This window comes from Dasypus novemcinctus, chromosome 2 (assembly GCF_030445035.2).
Source record: "Dasypus novemcinctus isolate mDasNov1 chromosome 2, mDasNov1.1.hap2, whole genome shotgun sequence".
NCBI lineage: Eukaryota > Metazoa > Chordata > Mammalia > Cingulata > Dasypodidae > Dasypus > Dasypus novemcinctus.
This window is the reverse complement of record NC_080674.1, coordinates 170,167,112-170,186,998: the sequence shown is the minus strand read 5'-3', so window position 1 is coordinate 170,186,998 and position 19,887 is coordinate 170,167,112. Positions and strand designations below refer to the sequence as shown.

General features: G+C 35.6%; 1 protein-coding gene across 4 annotated transcripts in view; it reads left to right on the top strand.

Annotated features, from left to right (window-relative positions):
• PWWP2A (PWWP domain containing 2A) overlaps window positions 1-19,124 on the top strand; it is a 36,167-nt gene extending 17,043 nt beyond the window's left edge. The window contains exons 4-6 of one of the 4 annotated variants that reach the window (XR_011647010.1): window positions 3,409-5,095; window positions 14,195-14,314; window positions 16,798-18,066. Coding sequence is in view for 3 of the 4 variants with exons in the window: in XM_058281602.1 (XP_058137585.1) it covers window positions 3,409-5,080 (1,672 nt within the window). In the remaining variant the exon portion in view is untranslated. Of the gene's footprint in view, window positions 1-3,408; window positions 5,096-14,194; window positions 14,315-16,797 lie in introns of those variants that run through there. The other 3 variants (XM_004485124.3, XM_058281624.2, XM_058281602.1) reach the window with 3 other exon arrangements.
• The last annotated feature ends 763 nt before the right edge of the window (window positions 19,125-19,887 follow it).

Below are 19,887 nucleotides of genomic sequence, written 5' to 3'. Positions count from 1 at the left end.
CCACAGTTCCTGCTTTGGCTTTTTATTTTATTAGCCTATAATTTTCATATTTCTATTCATCAATTTACAATCAGGGAAGCGGATTTGGCCCAATGGATAGGGTGTCTACCATATGGGAGGTCCAAGGTTCAAACCCAGGGCCTTCTGATTCGCATGATGAGCTGGCCCACGTGCAGTGCTGATGAGCTCAAGGAGTGCTGTTCCACGCAGGGGTGTCCCTGCGTAGGGGAGCCCCATGTGCAAACGGTGCACCTGGTAAGGAGAGCTGTCCCATGTGAAAAATGTACAGCCTGCCCAGGAATGGCGCTGCACACTTGGAGAGCTGACACAGCAAGATGACGCAACAAAACGAGACAGATTCTGGGTGCCGCTGATGTAAGCGGACACAGAAAACACAGCGAATGGAAGCAGAGAAGACAACTGGGGGGTGGGGAAGGGGAGAGAAATTTAAAAAATTTACCATTAAGTCTTTCCCTATGTTAATAAAATATTTAATGCTTAAACATATGCTTAAGAGAGGCAAGGAAAAAAACCAATGCAGATGTGAAATTAATATTTTTATTAAAATGTTTAAGGGTAAACATCAGATTCCACAGCTTACTTGATATAAACAGCTTGAAAATAATTGTCTGGGGCATCCTCTCATTGAGATAATTAAGGTGTATGGAAAGGATCCTAAACTCTAGCAAACTATTGGGTTGAAAACAACATCATATAATTTAAATGAAATAATCTAAAGCTGTAATAGCCAAGAAAGGTTGCTTTGCTAGCCAAGAAAGATGGCTAACCTTTACTGACATATTAATCCTCACCTTAATCCTTTAAAGTAGAACTGTTAACCCATTTTATATGTGCAAACACTGAAGTTTAGAGAGGTGTTAAGTACCTGGCCCAGGAACACAAAGTTGGTAAGAGACCACTCTGAAACTATACCTCAAGCATTAAGATGACTATGCTTTAGGAATTCTAATAAAAGGACAAAGTTATTCTTTATTCAGCCTTGGAACCATTGCATGAAAGTTGGGCAAAACAGTGGCTTCAAAAAAAAAAAAATTGTGGTAACATGTATACAACATACAATTTCTTATTTTACCCACTTTCAGGTATATATTTCAGTGGTATTAATAACATCCAGAATGTTGTGCCAGTATCACCACTCCATTACCAAAACTTTACATCACTCTAAACAGAAACTACCTGTTAAGCCTGAACTCCCTGTCCTGCCCTCCCCTCTCCCCTGGTCATCTGTGCTCTACTTTCTGTTTCTGGATTTGCATAGTCTATTTATTTCATATACGTGAAATCATTCAGTATTTATCCCGGGTCTGGCTTATTTCAGTCAAATGATGGTTTCTTATGAGTTGGAAAATTTTTAGTACAAAGCTGATCTGACCTCAGAAAGTAATTTTATCTAGCTTGGTGCTGAAAAACAAAAAATACCTTTTTTTTGTCCTGTCATCATGTGAAAGTGGTTATTGAGCACCTATGAATTTAAAAAGGCTAAATGCTCAAAGTGCTGTGCTGGATCTCAACTAAGTAGTCAGGCAGCAAGCACTTAGGTTACCAGATGCTGTGCTGGAATAGAAAGCAACGTTTTGCAGAATCTGATAAAGTGAGATGGGTGCCCTTCTTTTGAGGACTAGCCTGGTGTTCCACTCTAAAAAAAAAAGCTTTCCTCTTCCTTTGTGGTTTGCAGGTAAGAATTGTTGGTTTATGATATCCAGGCTAACAAAGACTTTAGGAGGGAAACTAGGTTTTAGATCTGACTCTAGTTGGGTATGTCTGTAGCTGTACCTAATCTCAAGATTTCTTCCCAACAAAGGTGTTCTGGACCTCTGTGGGAATAAGAACATTTTAGGGACTCTGAGGACCCGAAATGACTTCTCCAGAAAAACAGGCATATATAAAACATTTGCATCTAATTTCCAGGGTTCTACCTGACAACCTCTGAAGCCAAGCCTTGGATTCTAAGCACCTCTGCCTTAAAAGATTTACGTGAGAACTGTACTGTGTTAGAACCTTTTCAAATCAAATTGTGCTTAGAATTAACATGTTTATAAATATTTATATACCCAAGTTATTTGATAGTGTAATTCCATTTTTATATAATGGAACACTGAATATAGCAAGTTTAGTTTTAAGCATTGGTTCTTGATATTTAGCCTAAGCAGAATAAACCACAGTTATTTTGAAGTCTCTATGAGAAACAAGGCTATATTAGTCCTGCTTTATTTGAAAACAGTCTGGACATATACGGGAGTTTTGAAAACAATTTAATGGGCCTGATTAGCATTAAAGCAATTGAAATAGTTTAGAAAAAACATCTTTTGTGTTTTCACCTATGGTAAAGTTAGATATTTGGTGAAAGTTTTGCTTATTTGTGTATGCATGCATGCATATTTTTAATTGAGCAACTCAATACCTATCTCCTTTTGAGGTAATTTGAATACTTTAGAGTACCTGATGTTTATATTTTTTTTCTTTTGTGGGGGCGGAGAGTTAGCTTAAGAGTTATGATACAGGAGCAACTTTCTATCCATTAAAAATGTATTTTTAGATAATTAAAAAATAATTCAACAATTTTAAAGTAAGATTTTTGTTAACGAAGTTTGAGCTTACAGTCATGCATAATGTGTATAATTCCTATACATCACCTTTCCACCAATACCTTGGCAGTGTTGTAGAACCTTTGTTACAGATGATAACAGAATGTCATCAAAATATTACTATAATCTATGGTGTAGTGTGCATTTGGTAAATTTTTTCCAAACACCATGTATTAGTATTGTACATTTGTTATACATGGAAGAACACTCTTATATTTGTTCGTTAACCACAGTCTATCATCCACCACATGGTTCACTGTGTTACACAGTCCCATGCCTTGTAACATCCATCCAATGTGTAAACTCAGTGTGATTAACCAGTAAGATTGAGATGGGCTTACTGATTGAATTTTCAGGTAGTTAAGCCTGAATTTGATTTGTGAAGCTTCTGAAAGCTATTAAACTCAGGGAAGATTATGTATTATTACAAATTTATTGTTGCATTTACTATATATACTTAACAGTTCAGTGACTATAACATGGTCACTTGATGTTTAATATCAAACTCTTCCTGTTAAGAGGAGCCTTTCTGATTCAGGACTGAACAGGTCTTTTTTAAGCAAGATCAGCTATTCTGGCATTGCATAGGGTAAACACTGCTACTTTTACCTAAAATGTAAGGCACCCCCTCCCCCTCCCCCCAAAAAAGATGGAGGGCTTTGAGATTGTGGGGACCAGTGGTTAGTGGGTTTACTATTTTAGAAAGAAGTTTCAGAAAGGGCATATCAATAAAGTATTGTTTAAGAAACTGAATTAAAGACATTAACTTAATGGCTTCTTTTTTCTTTGATTTCTTTCAAAGGTTTGGGCCCCATGGGATCCCTGTGACAGTATTTCCCAAAAGGGAGTATAAGGATAAACCTGAAGCCATGCAGCTCCAAAGTAATACATTCCAAGAAGTCAAGAGTGAAGTGAATGGTGCTGTTCCTGATGACCCTTTCCCTGTCCCACCTCCCGAGCCGAGCCTATCTGAAAACCTGTGGACTTCCAAACCACCACCTCTCTTCCATGAAGGAGCACCTTATCCTCCCCCTTTGTTTATCAGGGACACATACAACCAGTCAATACCTCAGCCACCTCCTCGGAAAATTAAGCGACCCAAACGAAAAATGTACAGGGAAGAACCCACTTCTATAATGAATGCTATTAAACTACGACCTAGGCAAGTCCTTTGTGACAAATGTAAAAACAGTGTTGTTGCTGAAAAAAAGGAAATTAGGAGAGGTAGTAGTGCAAGTGACTCTTCTAAATATGAAGATAAAAAACGGAGAAATGAAAGTGTAACTACTGTGAACAAAAAACTTAAAACTGACCATAAGGTGGATGGGAAAAACCAAAATGAAAGCCAGAAAAGAAATTCTGTGGTTAAAGTTTCAAACATTGCTCAGAGCAGAGGCAGAGTAGTTAAAGTTTCTGCTCAAGCAAATACATCAAAAGCTCAGTTAAGTACAAAAAAAGTGCTTCAGAGTAAGAACATGGATCATGCAAAAGCTCGAGAAGTACTGAAAATTGCCAAAGAAAAGGCACAAAAGAAGCAAAATGAGACATCTACTTCCAAAAATGCACATTCAAAAGTCCATTTCACACGTCGATACCAGAGTCCTAGCTCAGGTTCCCTTCCACCCCGGGTTCGTTTAAAACCCCAAAGGTACAGGAATGAAGAAAACGACTCTTCTCTGAAGACAGGGCTTGAGAAAATGCGGAGTGGCAAGATGGCACCCAAGCCCCCGTCTCGCTGCACCTCTACCCGCTCAGCAGGTGAGGCCCCTTCAGAAAACCACAGTCCCTCAGAAGGCCCTGAAGAGGCCAGCAGTGAGGTTAAGGACACAAATGAAGTGCATGTGCCTGGTGAGCAGGATGAACCACAGACGCTGGGCAAAAAGGGCAGCAAAAGCAATATCTCTGTTTACATGACCCTAAGTCAAAAGAAATCTGACTCTTCCAGTGCATCAGTTTGTAGCATTGATAGCACAGATGATTTGAAATCATCCAACTCTGAGTGTAGTTCTTCTGAAAGCTTTGATTTTCCTCCAGGCAGTATGCATGCACCTTCCACCTCTACTTCCTGCTCTTCAAAGGAAGAGAAAAAGCCCAGTAATTCCTTGAAAGTGAAAGTCTTTTCCAAAAACGTCTCTAAATGCGTCACACCAGATGGCAGGACCATATGTGTAGGGGACATTGTTTGGGCCAAGATTTACGGCTTCCCTTGGTGGCCAGCCCGTATTCTTACCATAACTGTGAGCCGGAAAGATAATGGCCTTTTAGTCCGACAGGAGGCCCGTATTTCATGGTTTGGGTCTCCAACAACATCTTTCCTTGCTCTTTCACAACTCTCCCCCTTTTTAGAAAACTTCCAATCACGCTTTAATAAGAAGAGAAAGGGCCTGTATCGCAAGGCTATCACAGAGGCAGCTAAGGCTGCCAAGCAGCTGACCCCTGAAGTGCGGGCTCTGTTGACACAGTTTGAAACGTGAAACATGGACAGTAAGGTAGGCAAGAAAAATTGGAAGGCGCCGCAGATTTTCTAGTCTAGTTAGGAATAACTGCTACAAACTGCCTGTCCAACTTGGAGAGAGAAATTGCACTCAGTTGGCTGTTTTTTTGTTTTTTACTTCCCTTATAGTCAATTTTTGACTGAGCAGCTTATTGAACATGTAATCAAATTTTGTCATAAGAAAGTGAAATGTTAGTATTTTTCAGTTGTGAAGTCAAACCACCCCAAGGCATAGGAGCCATAGCCTCAATTGAAAGTGAATTTTTGCAGGGACTGATAATAGCCTTTTTGTACGTAGTACTGTGTGTGTGTGTGTGTGTACGTACGTATACATACACACAGGTAACATACATACATGTAATATAAAATATAGCTTGTCACTGTGTGACACAGGTTGCAGACTTGGGATTGCAGTAAGTGTTGATGAGCTGGGAGAATAGTGTGGATATTTAATGACTACTTGTTTTGCTTTTTAATTAATGAACACTTAGCCTTTCTATGCACATAATGGCATAAGAGTTTGATACTTAGGTGTTTGACAAACTGAGATACTTGTTACTCAATTGCAGACTGGGGTAATAGCCCAGTATTTGGGATTAAGGGTGTTAAAGGCTGGATATAGGTTTAAATCATCACTTTCTATCTTCCAATGGGGATTTAACAAAAACTTTCAAGCTTTTTGTTTGGAGGTTTAGTTAGGCTTGTTTTTTGGATATGTAAATAGCTGATTGCTAAGTTTGGTCAGATTTCTCCTGACTGGCTGCTCTAAATTCTTAGGATACGTCCTAGTAAATTACACTTTGTGAATTAATTGTCATATGTGTAATTGTTGCATTTTGGATGTACCTAATTTGATATTTAAAAAAAATATTTCCGTTTAAGGTATCTGTTTGCAGGTCAGAAAATGAGAAAATGTAATTGTGTAATGCTCTGAAATGTATAAAAACAAAAAAAAACTGTAAATAAAATTGACTAAATCCTAATAATTTGTGTGTGTTTCTCAAAAAGCTTTGAAAATTTCAAGATGGTAGAAAAAGCTATTTTTTGTAATAATGTTTAGAGGAGGTGAAAGATCAAGCTTTTATTTTCCTATTACCCTATCAGGGAGTATATTAGTATCTGCGTGTAGGTAAAATTCACATAATAAGAGATTAATCAGTATATTCTTAAAATGGTGTTTTGTAGTATAGAGGTCTATATACTTGTAGATTTAATACCTTTCTCCCTCTAGATTTTCATAAATGTATGGGTTTTAATTTAAAAAAATAAAAGTTCACTAAAAAAATTTTTAACTTTAATATCCTTAATAATTACATTGCATGCTGCTTTAAAAAAATGTATATATATATATAATTTTTACATTTAAGTTTATTTTGTTCAGTGCTCTCTGCCTCAGGTGTCACAGCTTTTGGGGGCTAGTAACTTAAGCTCACTTTCCTACAAGGTCCGTTCCAACTTGTTTATTTTCCAGTTTTGGTTTTATATCTTTAGTGGAAAACATCTGATTGCCATGGAGGCAAGTTTATCCTAAGATTTTTAAAGTTGCTTTCATACTTTTGGTGTTTAACTTTTTAAATTTGATATGATTTCAATTTGAAACTTATGGGAACTTGAAACTTAGAAAGAGCAACTTTTTGTTGAGTTTTAAATAATCCAATTTGAAAAATCTTAGTTGCTATGGAATTAATAATGAAAAGATTAATGGAGATTGAAAATAGTATTCTGTCAGCTTAAGATTATGGACTACTGTGATTTATGTACTGTTTGTGCAGAAGCAAGTAGAATTTCTTTTGGGGAAACTCAATGCTTTTTGATTAAAATAAACACACAATTAAAAAAAAAAAACCCAAGATGTTTCATTTGAATAGAACATTCTTTCCTGCAAACAGAAACAGGTATACTATTTTTTAAAATTCTTTGATTATAACAGGTTGAAAAGAAATCAGTGATTGAAGGGTTACAAGGAAGTATCTTAAAAGATTTTCCGAGCATTTGTTTCAAATTAATGAATTTGTTTATATATATTTGAAAGCGTGAAATCTAAAGTTCAGAAAGATTAAAGTAAGGCATACCAAAAAGCTACCTAAATTATGTAATTCAAGGCTTTGTGTATTGATCCAGGTGAGTTTTATCTTAAAATACTGGTTTTGAAAGTACATGTTGCTTATATAGTAAAGTACTTTGGCAAATGTACTTTAAAATCATGATTGCTGAGTAAGAAAGTTATATCCAATTTTTATGTAGTCCATACCTTGAGGAGAAGGTTGAAGCACAATCACAAATGTGCATGATCTCTGTCATGCCATGTAATCCCTCAGTTTTAAACTGTCAGTTTTAACTCTCCATCTGAAGTTTTTAAAGCATTTCTATCATGTTAAAATGTACTAAACACTAGTTCAAAAGCTATTAACCTTTTATTCAAATAGGAATTTCTTAAGCAGCTGGATAAATTTGTCACATTGGGTTCTTTAGCCATTTTCCTTTCACATTTTTCTTTTGAAGTGATAAAAAGGAGGCATTACTTAATTTTTTGTATTTAGAGAACGTAGTGGGTACCTTTCTGGCAGAGAACTAGGTTTAGGCCAAATCTAGTGTAGAAGAAGTAACTATAACAAAGGATTTGCAAGGGGAGAAACCAAATGGAGAAGTAAGAGCTGTGGAAACTTAAGCGTGTCTTTATATCTAAGAATTCTCAGAAATTTAAAGAAACAGCAGGAAAGTTTTCCCCTTTGGTTTTCTAGAATTTCTAGACCTGAAAGCTGATTTTTCCTTTAAAAAGGATTTCTGTTTAACTTCGTTTACAGATGTGAACCAGAGACCTAGAAGGGATATCAGGTAATAATTAGGGAAGCTAGGATTAGTTTGAAGCTCGTTTACATACTTGATGGTATGTCCCCACGTGGTTTAGATGGGAAAATCTGTAAATATGTGGTAATTGTGGATAAGTATTGAGTAGCATAGAGTTTTAGATGTGAAGACTGCAGGCAAAGAACATGGAACTGATAAGAAAGTACAGAAAGTGCTTGGTACTTGGTTTTTGTTTTGGCCATTTACCTGCAATATTTTATTATACTTTGAGAATTTGAATTATTATTGTGAACAAGTTTTTAATCCGTTAATTTGTGGGTCTAAGATACAAAACTTTAAATTGAGTTGTATCCCTATTCGAACAGGTTGTACCTTTCAAACTGGTGATGTTGAAGGAAAGTATACACATTTTAAGATTGCAAGATGACCATTTTCCATTATAACTGAAGAGGGCATTAGAAATGGCTTAAGAAATCTGTAATTTGGGTCTAAAATTATTTTTCTTAAATTGCAAATTCTTTTATAGTTAGTGCTATATGGATTTACTTTTGTTCTGTGTAGTAGAGCAGGAAAAAGATGTTAATGGTTTTTTTCAGGGATTTGTGCCCAATGATGGCTTCTAATAGGGAGTTTGCCAGATAGAATAAAAACCCTATTTCTAAGTTGGAGCAAATTTAGTCTATGGTTTGGGATTATACCAATATGATAGTTGTTAAAACAATCTAATTGAACTGCCTCATAGGGAATTAAGATAGAACAAGAGGCTGGTGCCATGCCAATTGTCAGTTTAGGGTGATAGCTAAAAACATCTGCATTAATTACTTACACCTGGTTTTTACTTAGTTAATGGACTTTTCAATTTTGTATTTAGAGTTTCTGTACATTTACTACGTTCTTTCAGCAAAGAGTGAATAGAATTAAGAAATAGGAACACATTAGCTAATAGGTTGTCTTGCTATTTTAAATAAAGGGATAGGGACTTCAAAGTCAGTGATAATAGATCTAAGTATTTTTAGTTTTCAGGTTATCTTGGTGTTTTTATCATGGATAATTGACACGAAGAAGAGAACTCTTATTTACTCTAGTAAGAGACTTCACATTTAAAGATTCAAACAGGATTTTTTCCCCCTTACTCATTGGTTTAGGTGGAAATACTTTTGCCAAATTAGTAGAATGTCATAATTTGTTTTTGCTAGAAATCTTGTAGATTTGGAGTGGCATTATTTAGAGGCAGTTTGTCAGTAAGTTTCTAGGTATTTTTCTTGGTCAGTACTGTGATGGAGACATGCCACTGGCAGTTAGTATCTGGCTCCCAGGATTTCTAATCATCCTGCAGGCCTGCACAAGGCAATAGTGTTGCCCGTGGTGCTAATGCTGCCCCCATTTTTAAGCATGGTAATTACCTCTTGGTAAGATTTTGAGGTAAATTAAATGTGACTGTATTTACCTGTTATGTACTTTGTTTCCTTCCAGTGACAAAAACAATTTTTTGACAATTTTATGACTGTAGAACCATTTAAATTATTTTAGTAATAGAATTATTTTATGAAACTTAAATTATTACATACCACACATTGCCATATTTTAATATTTTTATAATTGTCAATTTTTATAAATAGAATTTATAATTTTTTATAATTATGTCAATTCTGTTAATGGAAAACAAATATGCCTTGCTTATATGTAGATAATATCGATATTAAAATTCTAAGATTATCTTGCATACCACACTTTGTTAGGAAATACTGAATTAAATTTTTATATCATTCCTTTAAACACATCTTGGAATGGATTGAGTCAAATTTTAGCTATCTAATTAATTTCTGAAAAAAGTAGTTGTTGAACTTAAATGTTTCTTAGAAAGTCCTGTATTATTCTGTTACAAATTAATAATAGGTTGGGGGTGGGTGTAAAGGAAAAGAAAGCAAAAACTTTTATCTACCAGGGTCTATCAAAATAATTTTTTTTGATTCAAATTCTCACTTTTCAAGAGAATACTTGATGACTATAGTGCATTCTTGGCTAATTTATGGACATAACTTTTGGAAAACAATTTCATAAAATTCTGGTATAAAAAGTTTTGGTATTCAAGTCAGTTGAATAAAACTGGTTTCAAAAATTGGCTTAAACATGAATTAAATATTATTTCTTCAAATTCTTGATCTTTTTGTAAGGACTCTAGAAACTGTTGAATACGCAGCCATTGTTTAAATATGGAATTTTGCCTGTGTCTTAAGAATGTGACAGTTACTCCTTTTATTGTCCTAGAAAGCTGAGTCTTAACTAGAAACAGTACTTTAAAACTCCTTAATTTTTTCTAACCTGGTGTCATTATCTTAAAGGAAAACCAAATATTGCATAGCTAAATTGGTAGGCTATTGGTATAATCACACTTTTTTCCTTTTCCCATAAACTAACAAACTTGTATTTATAATGCATACTAAGTTGTAGCAAGGCTTGGTATTATTCTTTTTAAATTAAATTTTGTAATTTTTTTCCTTTTCCCATAAACTAACAAACTTGTACTTATTATGCATATTAAATTTTAGCAAGGCTTGGTGGTGTTTTTTAATTAAAATTTTGTAACCTTTAGTATTCCTCACTTTTAGTTTTCTTTGGCACAAAGATTTACTTGAAAGTTAACTGTAAAAGGCTAGATGGAGTATGTTTTCTCTCCAGGTAAAATATAATAAATTTTTTTTTTTCAGTATGTTTCCTTTTATATAATAAAATTTTTTGCTTGTCTGAGAAGAATGTTTTTATGGAAATATGAGGTCATCCAGTTGAGTGTAGCAGATATAGATACTGAGAAGCATAAAACTTGTCAGTGATGGAGGTAAGCTGGAGCATTTTTATATTTTATACCAGAGTACTCAAATCAAGCTTTTATTGGGCAAGTATTTTCATTTTTCACGCCCATGGTTTAGAGCACATGCTCTGGAGTCAGATTTCTTATGTTCATATCCTGTCTTGGACCTGCCACGTACAAATCATGTGATCTTAGGCAGGTTGCCTCAATGTCATTGTGTAAAATGGGGAGAATAATAGTACTGCCTGGCATGAGACCCATAGAAACGCTTGCTGTCATTACCATCATCACCACCAGGACCACACTGTATCTGTGGCATAGAAATTCCATTTTGGTAGCTTTTGATAATATCTTTCTGCAAGGTTTATCCAGTGTAAGTGAAAAGAAAATATAGCAGTGTTATTCTTACCTGAAAATTCCAGTAACTAAAGTATGATCTTCCAGAAATACCTGAAAGAAGGCATATACTTTCTAGTTCAACAGGCACTGTGGAGGGCAACTGGGTTGGAAATTATGGTGAAGGGAGAACTGTTCTAACATGATATTTCAACTTTTGTCCCCTTCATCTATGTAAAGCATACTCTAAGATTGTTTTCCGGAATCTGGTACACTCTACTTCCCCATTTTTACCCTGCTTTACATCTTGCACATTTCCTTACATAAGAAATGATGGCCTCCGGATGAATGAATGAGGAGCTTCAGGCCCTTAGGTACGACCTCAGAAGCCAGGCATGTCCCAGGTCTTTCAAAGGGAGACTGAGCATTAAGCATTTGAGGCGATGGGGCTCACACAGTGGAGGGCAGTGGAGTTCCTGGAAAGGAGAGCTTTAAAAGGTGTTAGCACCACAAAGCCATACTTGTCTGCTTTTACATAGTATAAATTGATTTGCACAGATGGTGTGTTCCTTGGGGTTTTATTTTAATGTCATAGTGCCAGATGGGAGTGAAAAAAGGATAATTTAAACATTACTTTTAATTTTTTATTGCTACTAGTATGATTGAGTAGATTGTTTTCCTTTTCTTGGGAGGGAAATACCTCATGTTCCAAGATCTTGATTTGTGTGCGTATGGGCCCTGTTTTCCAGAGGGCAGTCATTTTTACCCATGCCTCACTTTTGAGATGTGGTTGATTGTGAACCTACGATTTCCTTCCACAATTTTGTTTTAGCAGAGAATCTGGCTGTAGTTGGCACTTCTTGGCATGAGTCCTGGAATGTTGGGAACAACTGTGTGTAGTTTGTCTAAAATTTTAGAAAAATAGCTGGTCAGAAAAATACCACTAAGGTTAGAAAACCAGAATGTCTGATTGTAAAATGAGATATTCTGTGAGCTTTTCCTGCATGTTTATGTTGTGTCATACTATTACTGATAATTTTATTCTGGTACTAACATGATTAATAATGGAAGTAAATATAGCAGTGAGATGGAGAAAGTGGCCATGGTAGCTGCTGAGGGTGGAGAGTGGGAAGAAGAGATGTGATGTGGGGGCGTTTTCAGGACTTGGAGTTGTCCTGGGTGGTACTGCAGGGACAGTTACTGGACATTGTATGTCCTGCCATGGCCCACTGGGTGGACTGGGGGAGAGTGTAACTATAATGTGGACCATTGACCATGTGGTGCAGCAGTGCTCAGAGATGTATTCACCAAATGCAATGAAAGTCTCATGATGATGGAGGAGATTGTTGTTATGGGAGGAGTGGGGTGAGGGGGTGGGAGGGTATATGGGGATCTCATTTTTTGAATGTAACATTAAAAAAAATATTCTGTTGAGTATTCAGCAAGATGATAGGTACATATTGCGGTTTTAATTCTGGGCTTTTGTTCTAAGATCATAACCTTTTCTACTTTCTTTTTTCATACCACATAGCTGTTTGCCCCTCATATTTTTACTGCCTCCCAGAAATAGTTGTCATTTTTGTACTTTAGCTTTCCCTTAATGGACAAAATAAGTAATTTACAGTGAAATTGGTGCCTGTTCATGGGGGTGACCCTCCATTTACTGCATCATAGCCTGGGCTTCTTGGGTCTTCCTACATGTATATCCTGTATGATGTATGATACATCATATGTATGATACATTTTCAAAGAAAACTCTGGATACCCTAAATGCCTTGAAGGGGAAACACATTTTAAATGTCAGCACAAGAGTTACAAGCCAGGCGGTGCAGACCTGGCCTGGCATGTTGATGTTTTTCATGGCTTTAGAGGTGATATGGGGGTGGGCATGAACAGAGCACAGGGAAAGATGGTTATGCTGTTCATATTTTGATGTGTTTTTTTTTTTTTAGTTCTTTATTGCCTAGAATTGAAAAGGATATTCTTTAAAGTGATTTTTGAAATCTAACAGTTTTCGCTTTTGGAGGGTGAGATTAAAAAGATATTTTTTAGTGTATTCAGATTATTTTTTTCTTCAGTGATTGTTGTTGGGCTATAGTTAATAGTATATTTAAGTTTTCTTATGAACAGAAGTGTACGTTAAACCTCATTAAATTTTTTTTTGAGTTAAACTTCTGAAGTCATGTTTGTAGAGCAAGCATATAAAATGTCTCCTTTTCCATATCAGAAAAGCCCTTTTAAAATGTTTTGATTATATGTTACTGCTTCTGAGTGAATTTAATATTTTAAAATACAATTTTACTATACGGACTGAGCATTATGTAAATCAGTGATTCAGAGTGACTACTTTGATATGATAGATGAATTGTTTATTTATACTTAAACTGGGAAAGTAAGCAAATAAGTAAATATGTTTAAAAATAAAGCTTAAACTAGCAGTCCTTCATTTGAATTATGCTTCATATTGAATTATTTGAATTATGCTTCATTTGAATTATGCTTCATTTGAAGTCTGTTCTGAAAGCCTAAGTGAGAAAGCTTATCTTATCATACTAGTATTTCCAGTAAGTGTTACCTCACACAATGAGACTTCAGGTCCTGAAGTGTATGCAGAGGTGGTCATGGGATTAAAGGAGAAGGGCTTCAGTTTTGGTCATTCTGCAAAACAGGGCCTCTGAGCTCTTTAATGAAGTAATATGAGTAGGGATTAGAACTTCAGTCCTTACTGAATATTGAGTAGATGAGGACTACTCCAATACTGCCACGCCGCCCACCTGTAGTTAGTTGTACTTGATTAGTAAAGTTTTTGTAAGCACGTACATTAAAGGTGAGTTAGCATTTCCCCTTAAACTTGCTTAGAGGGCAGCCTGTTGGTGAGCCAGAGGCATCTTGCTGCTGAATTGACTTAGACGGAAGAGAGCCCTCTTCTGGCCAAGACTGGTGTGTATGCACGCTTCCAGTCTGTTTCCTTTAGTAGAAGAGCTTCGTATTCTGTGAAGCCAGCAGATTAATCCAGAGTAAATTCCCTGTGGAAATTCAGCTGAATTTTGGTCTTATTTTTAAATTATTTTTCGGTAAAATGGATTATAAAGAACTCGAATGACTGCTCTATTTTTGTTAACTTGGTTTTTTCTACCATAGGTCTCAACAAATGGCAGCTATTACATCAGACAGTGACGAGTCCTGCTGCTCCCTTACAGTGTCTGACAGACCACTGTGGATTCAGATTGGGAGCATTGAAGTTAACAGTGAAACGGGCAGGTCTGTCTGTTTTAAGCCCTGCCACAAAGTGAAGGAGGGCATCATGTCATCACTTGATCATTCCTAAAGTAGACTCAGGCTAGACTTAAAAAAAAATCCCTTAGTTCTTTTTCCTTATTTTTCACTGGTCTTGGTAGCTGGATATACTTTATATAGGTAATAGTTTTAATGAGTGAAAAGAATTTTCAGTTGATATTTACCTGCCATGCTGGAAAAGCAGAGTCTCATGTGAGCGTCCCTGAATTGAGAGGACACCCTCCTATGTTGGTGTAAGTTTGGGTGTTAACATTGCATACTTAGGTTTTGATGCAAAGTCAAACACTGGATTTTTTTTCCCTTAATCTTTTCACTATCTCAAGTCTTTGTCACTTTTGTATTAGTTACTTTTAACTTCCTAGATAGTTTTTACTTCTTACTGTATAGATAAGAATATATACATATATATATGTATATGTATATTCTTAGTGAATTAGCCTACATACCATTGTCATTTACATAAGGCAAGTCAAAACTCAGCGGGTGGTAAAAGATAATACAGAAGTATAGTTGTAATCTCTTTCTTTTAACACATTTATTAAAGACTTCTTGATAATTTAAAAGGCTTATTTTGGGCTCCTCTGGTAGGAAAGGATGAGGTACTTTTTGTTGTACTACTTTTGAATTTATGTGTGTTCAACCTTTTATTACTTCCTGGATTAGGGCTCTTTAACTGTGCAGTTAGTGAAGAGCTGTAATGTGTAGTTGCATATGAGCTGTGAGTTGCAAGCTGGGTCAGACTCACACATTTTGCTTTTTTCCCCGTTATTTTTATTTTTTTCCTTTTTAAATTTTTATTTTTTTTGCGTTTATTTAGTTTTAAGACTCGCATATTTTGGATCAGAGATTGAGGCTTGGATATTTTGCGTTTTTATCTGTATAGCGTGTAGTAGTAACCTTTAGCGCAATCTCTTGAGACTAGTGTTTATTTTCCGCGCCTGTCATAGGAATAGGAAGAGCTGCTTGAATCCTTGGCTTTCCTGCCCTAGTCGTCAAATAAACTTAAATAGGCCTTAGTAAGATTGAAGTCAAATACTGAGAGAGCCATAAATAGAAAGAAATGGAATTATACATGGGATTTGTTGTTTACCTTTTTTCTCTTTCAATTTATGAAATGGAATATTTGCATCTAGAATGTTGGTGGATTATATCCAAAGTTCTGTGTGAGTCAAAATCTATTGGTATTAAAAAATCTTAGTTCTTAGTTTTAGGAATAAAATTCATCTTAGCTTAGTGTTGATGAATTTTAGAAGAAACAGTGCTTAATCGTTCTGTTTTTTTCAGAAGCAAAGATTACATTCAATTCCATTCTGATTTATGGTTAGAAGCAATTTTTCAATGCTGGAGAAAAGCATGGCAAAACCAGGGCAAGCTGACATAAAATCAAGAGTTCTAACAAATAATGGGAAAGACACCTGCTTTGAAATGTTTGGAAGTAAAATATTGGGAAAGATGGGGTGTTTTTTCTTTTTCCTTTTTCCATGCTCTGTTTGTTTCGCCTGTTATTCTACTTACAATACCATATCTTTGGTTTAAAAGTACATTTGACCAAAAAAACAAAAAAGATCTTTCTTTCCATGGATCACCTCTTCTTTGGAATTCAGGCTCTCATAGTACTTAGGCTCCCAGGTTTGAGAAGCACAACCAGAGATTATAGAGGTTTTCTGTGGGTATTCTTACTACTTTGTGGGTTTTAAAGGGGAGTCAGAAATGTTGCCCTTTATAAACAATATGCTTGGAGTCCTGCTCTTTGTTGGAGTCTGTTACAGAGTGGCTCTGCTGACAGTCAAGGTTACTGGTATAACAAGGGACGTGATGGTTGGTCTAACCAGTGGACATGCGTTGTCTTCTTGGTGCCAAACAGTTCTCCTGAGGCCCACCAGTGTGCTATGTCCATCTCTGGCGAGGTAGCCTACATGCCCTCCCTTTTGCTTTTTGAACAAATGTAGGCAGTGTGATCTCCAGCTGATAATTGTATATAGCGTGGTTTTCTATGTAATTTGCTTAAGATTATAGCCTATGTTAGAGGAGAGCTGCTGGTGCTTTATGGCAGTTCACAGTAGCTAAGCTGACTCTAAGAACTTAGAATTGTTACTTGTGAAATGGCAGACCTGAGGCACAAAATCAAAATTCCCCTTTTATTAGGCAAATATTCATAACCAGTATTTTAAAAAATATGTTCCAGTATAGATTTGACTATGTGAAGTTGACAGCCATTTTGTTCGTGTTGGAATTTGGCCAGATATACTTCAGAAATAAAACAAATGCTTCTGCTGTTTTAGAGGTGGCAGTGAGTTTTTCTTGAAAAACACTGATCAAATTTAACTGATTAAGAGAAATTCAAGTATGATCCCATAATGTGGTAGGGCTTAATTGATGAGGACTTCATTTATCTCATATAATTATTTGTGCTTAACTACATTTCCCTTTTCTTTACTATATTTCAGCACAAAGACATTAGCAGGCTGCTGGTTTCATGGACCTCTACTACAGTGACACAGAGAACACCAGAGCATCAGGACTGAATGAAATTGGAGACTCAAATTTTTAAAGCTTTACTAAGAAATTAATGTTAAAGAGCAGTGGTGAAAACCAACAGTCTATAAAGAAGCACTTGCAAATTGTGCTGTCTTAAAACCGAAGAAAAGGTATTAGGGTAATATTTTATTAAAAAGAAACCTATTGCAATAAATATGCATGAGATGAGGAGAAAATGGTGTGGAATACAAATACAAGACCTCACTTGAATTTTATGTATGAAGAATCTCTGACAGTAACTTCTTTTGAATGTGAAGTTCTTATCAGACAATTTGGACAGGCCTAAAGGCATGTGATGATGGCAGAAATGTTGAATTATTTTTCATACTTAAACTTTGCATTTTTTCCAAGGTTTATGTTAATCAGTTCAGATATGAGCAAAGGTATTTCAAAAGTTGTTATCCTATGAAACAGCAATAGTCAGATATGCTGAGGTCAGTGTTTCTTTCAGGGTGCCAGTAGAAACAACAGAAGAGATTATCTAACATCCTACTGAAAGGATAGCAGAGTGCCCCCCTACCCCAGACCCACAAAGAAAATGTGGATATTCTCTGTCTTTAATAAAGCAGGGCTGTATTTTATCTTGAATATATGTTTGCTTGTTAGAACATATTAAAATATATTTATTTGCCACCAGTATTTAACATTTTGTGCACATTTTTATAATTACATTCTTGTCTTTCAAATTCTGACTCAAAGTGGATAGGCCAGTGTTGATCTTGGAGTAAAAATGTGCACTCTAAGAGCTAGTTTTTAATTCTACTGAGCTTGGACTTTTAATATTCTCCCTATCCTTGCCAATTTCATTTAGTTCGGAAAAGGGGACAGTATCTGAACTCTGATAGGGGCCTCTCTCTGCACAGAGGCCCTCCTTCTGTCTTAAGTGCAAGAAATTCTCACAGGTGTCAGGTAGGACTTGACTCTGGGGGAAAAGCGGCAGGAATAGATCCATAAAGATAGCGTCAAACTTTTCATACATGGAGCATGAATTCTTAATACTAGAGACTAATTTTTTTTCCTTGTCTTGTGTTTGGTAAATACATATTATGAAAAGCTGTAATTTTTGTTTTTTAATGAATGGAGAAAGCATAAAACCAGATGGACCTGTTAGTACTGCATTTTATATTTGATGGTGCCGTACTTTTAATAATAATAAAAACAAAGTTTTTTAGTGGTGATACTGATTTATTTTTTAAACCAGAAAGATAATCCATATTGATTACTTATTACAAAAAAAAAAAAAAAAAAAAGGAAAAAAATACCAAAAATAACCACCAAAACAACCCACAAATTCATTTGAAGTAACAAGAGAGAAACTGAGCATTTGGCTCAAGTTTTCAAACTTCCCTATAATCCTGTTAGGTGTCAGATTAATTTAATAACCCCATGCTCAGGATTAACAAAAGTTTCTGGGTGAGAATTTTGGAACATTTAATAATTCTGACTAGGATTTGTTTTATAACTCAAGAAGAGAAAAGGTAAGGTAGGCAGTCTTGCTTCTAGTGAGATTAATGCAAATCCTACTTATACTGCAAATAATAAATTCTTTTGATTGCATTTTAGAATTGTCTTTTTGGAAAAAAAACATGGCAATGAAGTCATTACACATTTTAGCAAATCTGAAAAAGTCAGCTCAGGAACCCGTAGCAGCAGGGAGTTGTAAAGATTGTGTGTTCCGCAGCGGCACCCTGTGCTCTGTGGCCCTCCAGCTGTGTGTGGCTGGGGCTGGTCTTCTTTAGATAGAACACCAGCAGGACCTTTCAGACTCACTTCAAGAACCAGGTAATTCCCAAGCGATGGTGGAATTCACTTGGATTGTATAACCAAGATTTTTAATTAAGCTTTAGGATTATTTGTGTAGGGTGATGGAAATGACCAAGAAATAATAATATAAAGGCAAAAGAATTGAGAGATCGGGTCATAAATATCTATTTTTTTTTTTCTTGTGACAAATTTTCACTTGTGTTTTGTTACAAACAAGATCTTCATTTTTAAGAAAATGAAACTTGGTGGTATTTAAAATCTAGACATACCATATTGCTGTTTCACTTTCATTGCTTTAGTTGCTTAATATTTAAGCTTTGCTTCATGCTACCTTTTGTGTTTTTCAAATCTTCATAAGCCTATTTCATTTTGTAGACTTGAATGACATGAATTGTTTTTCATCTTAAGTATGCTGAGAGTTAAATGTTAAAAGAATGTAACATCCAATAAAGTTGATTTTTAAAAAAAATTATTTAAAAACGATTTGTTTACCTTTTAGGGTTAGCTTTTAAAGGTTCTTTTAACTATTAATATTCAACCACTAGTGGAGTAATAACTCCGTGGTTGAGTGCTTGCTTCGCATGTACGAGATCCTGGGTTCAATTCCTGGTACCTCCTGGAAAAAAAAAACAGAAAAATTTAACAACTAGGTACTTTAGGAAGCTGTTTTGAGTATCATTGCTCCTTAGGGAGAAGAATCTGCATTTTAATCACTAGGCATTTTTATGGTAATGATAGAGGAAGGGTGAATAGTTTAATTTTAATTAGATTTTAATTTAATTTGAATTAGAACTGTGCACCAACAGAACTACTTTCTTTTCTGATGTAAACAAATAATCTACCCATCTGCGTTGGATGTAATTAAACCTACCTGTGGGCTTTTTTTTTACACGGCAATCCTGCCATGTGGATAAATGGTTGCCTCTTTAAAAGTCCGGCATGTTCAATGCGAGGTCAGGTGTTTTGAGTTGAGAACTAGAAACACTTGGCTCTCAGGCAAAAATTAGCCTCTTAAAGTGACCAGACAGTGGAGATTTTTCAGGACTGACCTAGAAGTTTAGGTCAGTCTGCTTTTTAAAATTGTATGTGTTTCCATTTCAATAAAGCAGCCCTTTAGAAAGCTGCCTGTTATTACACGGTATACATGAAGTATTTAATCTCAAACTTTTTCTCATTTCAGTTTATCTAAATGAGTATAAACTGGAGGCCACCAAGGTCTGGCTTTATCCGTATCT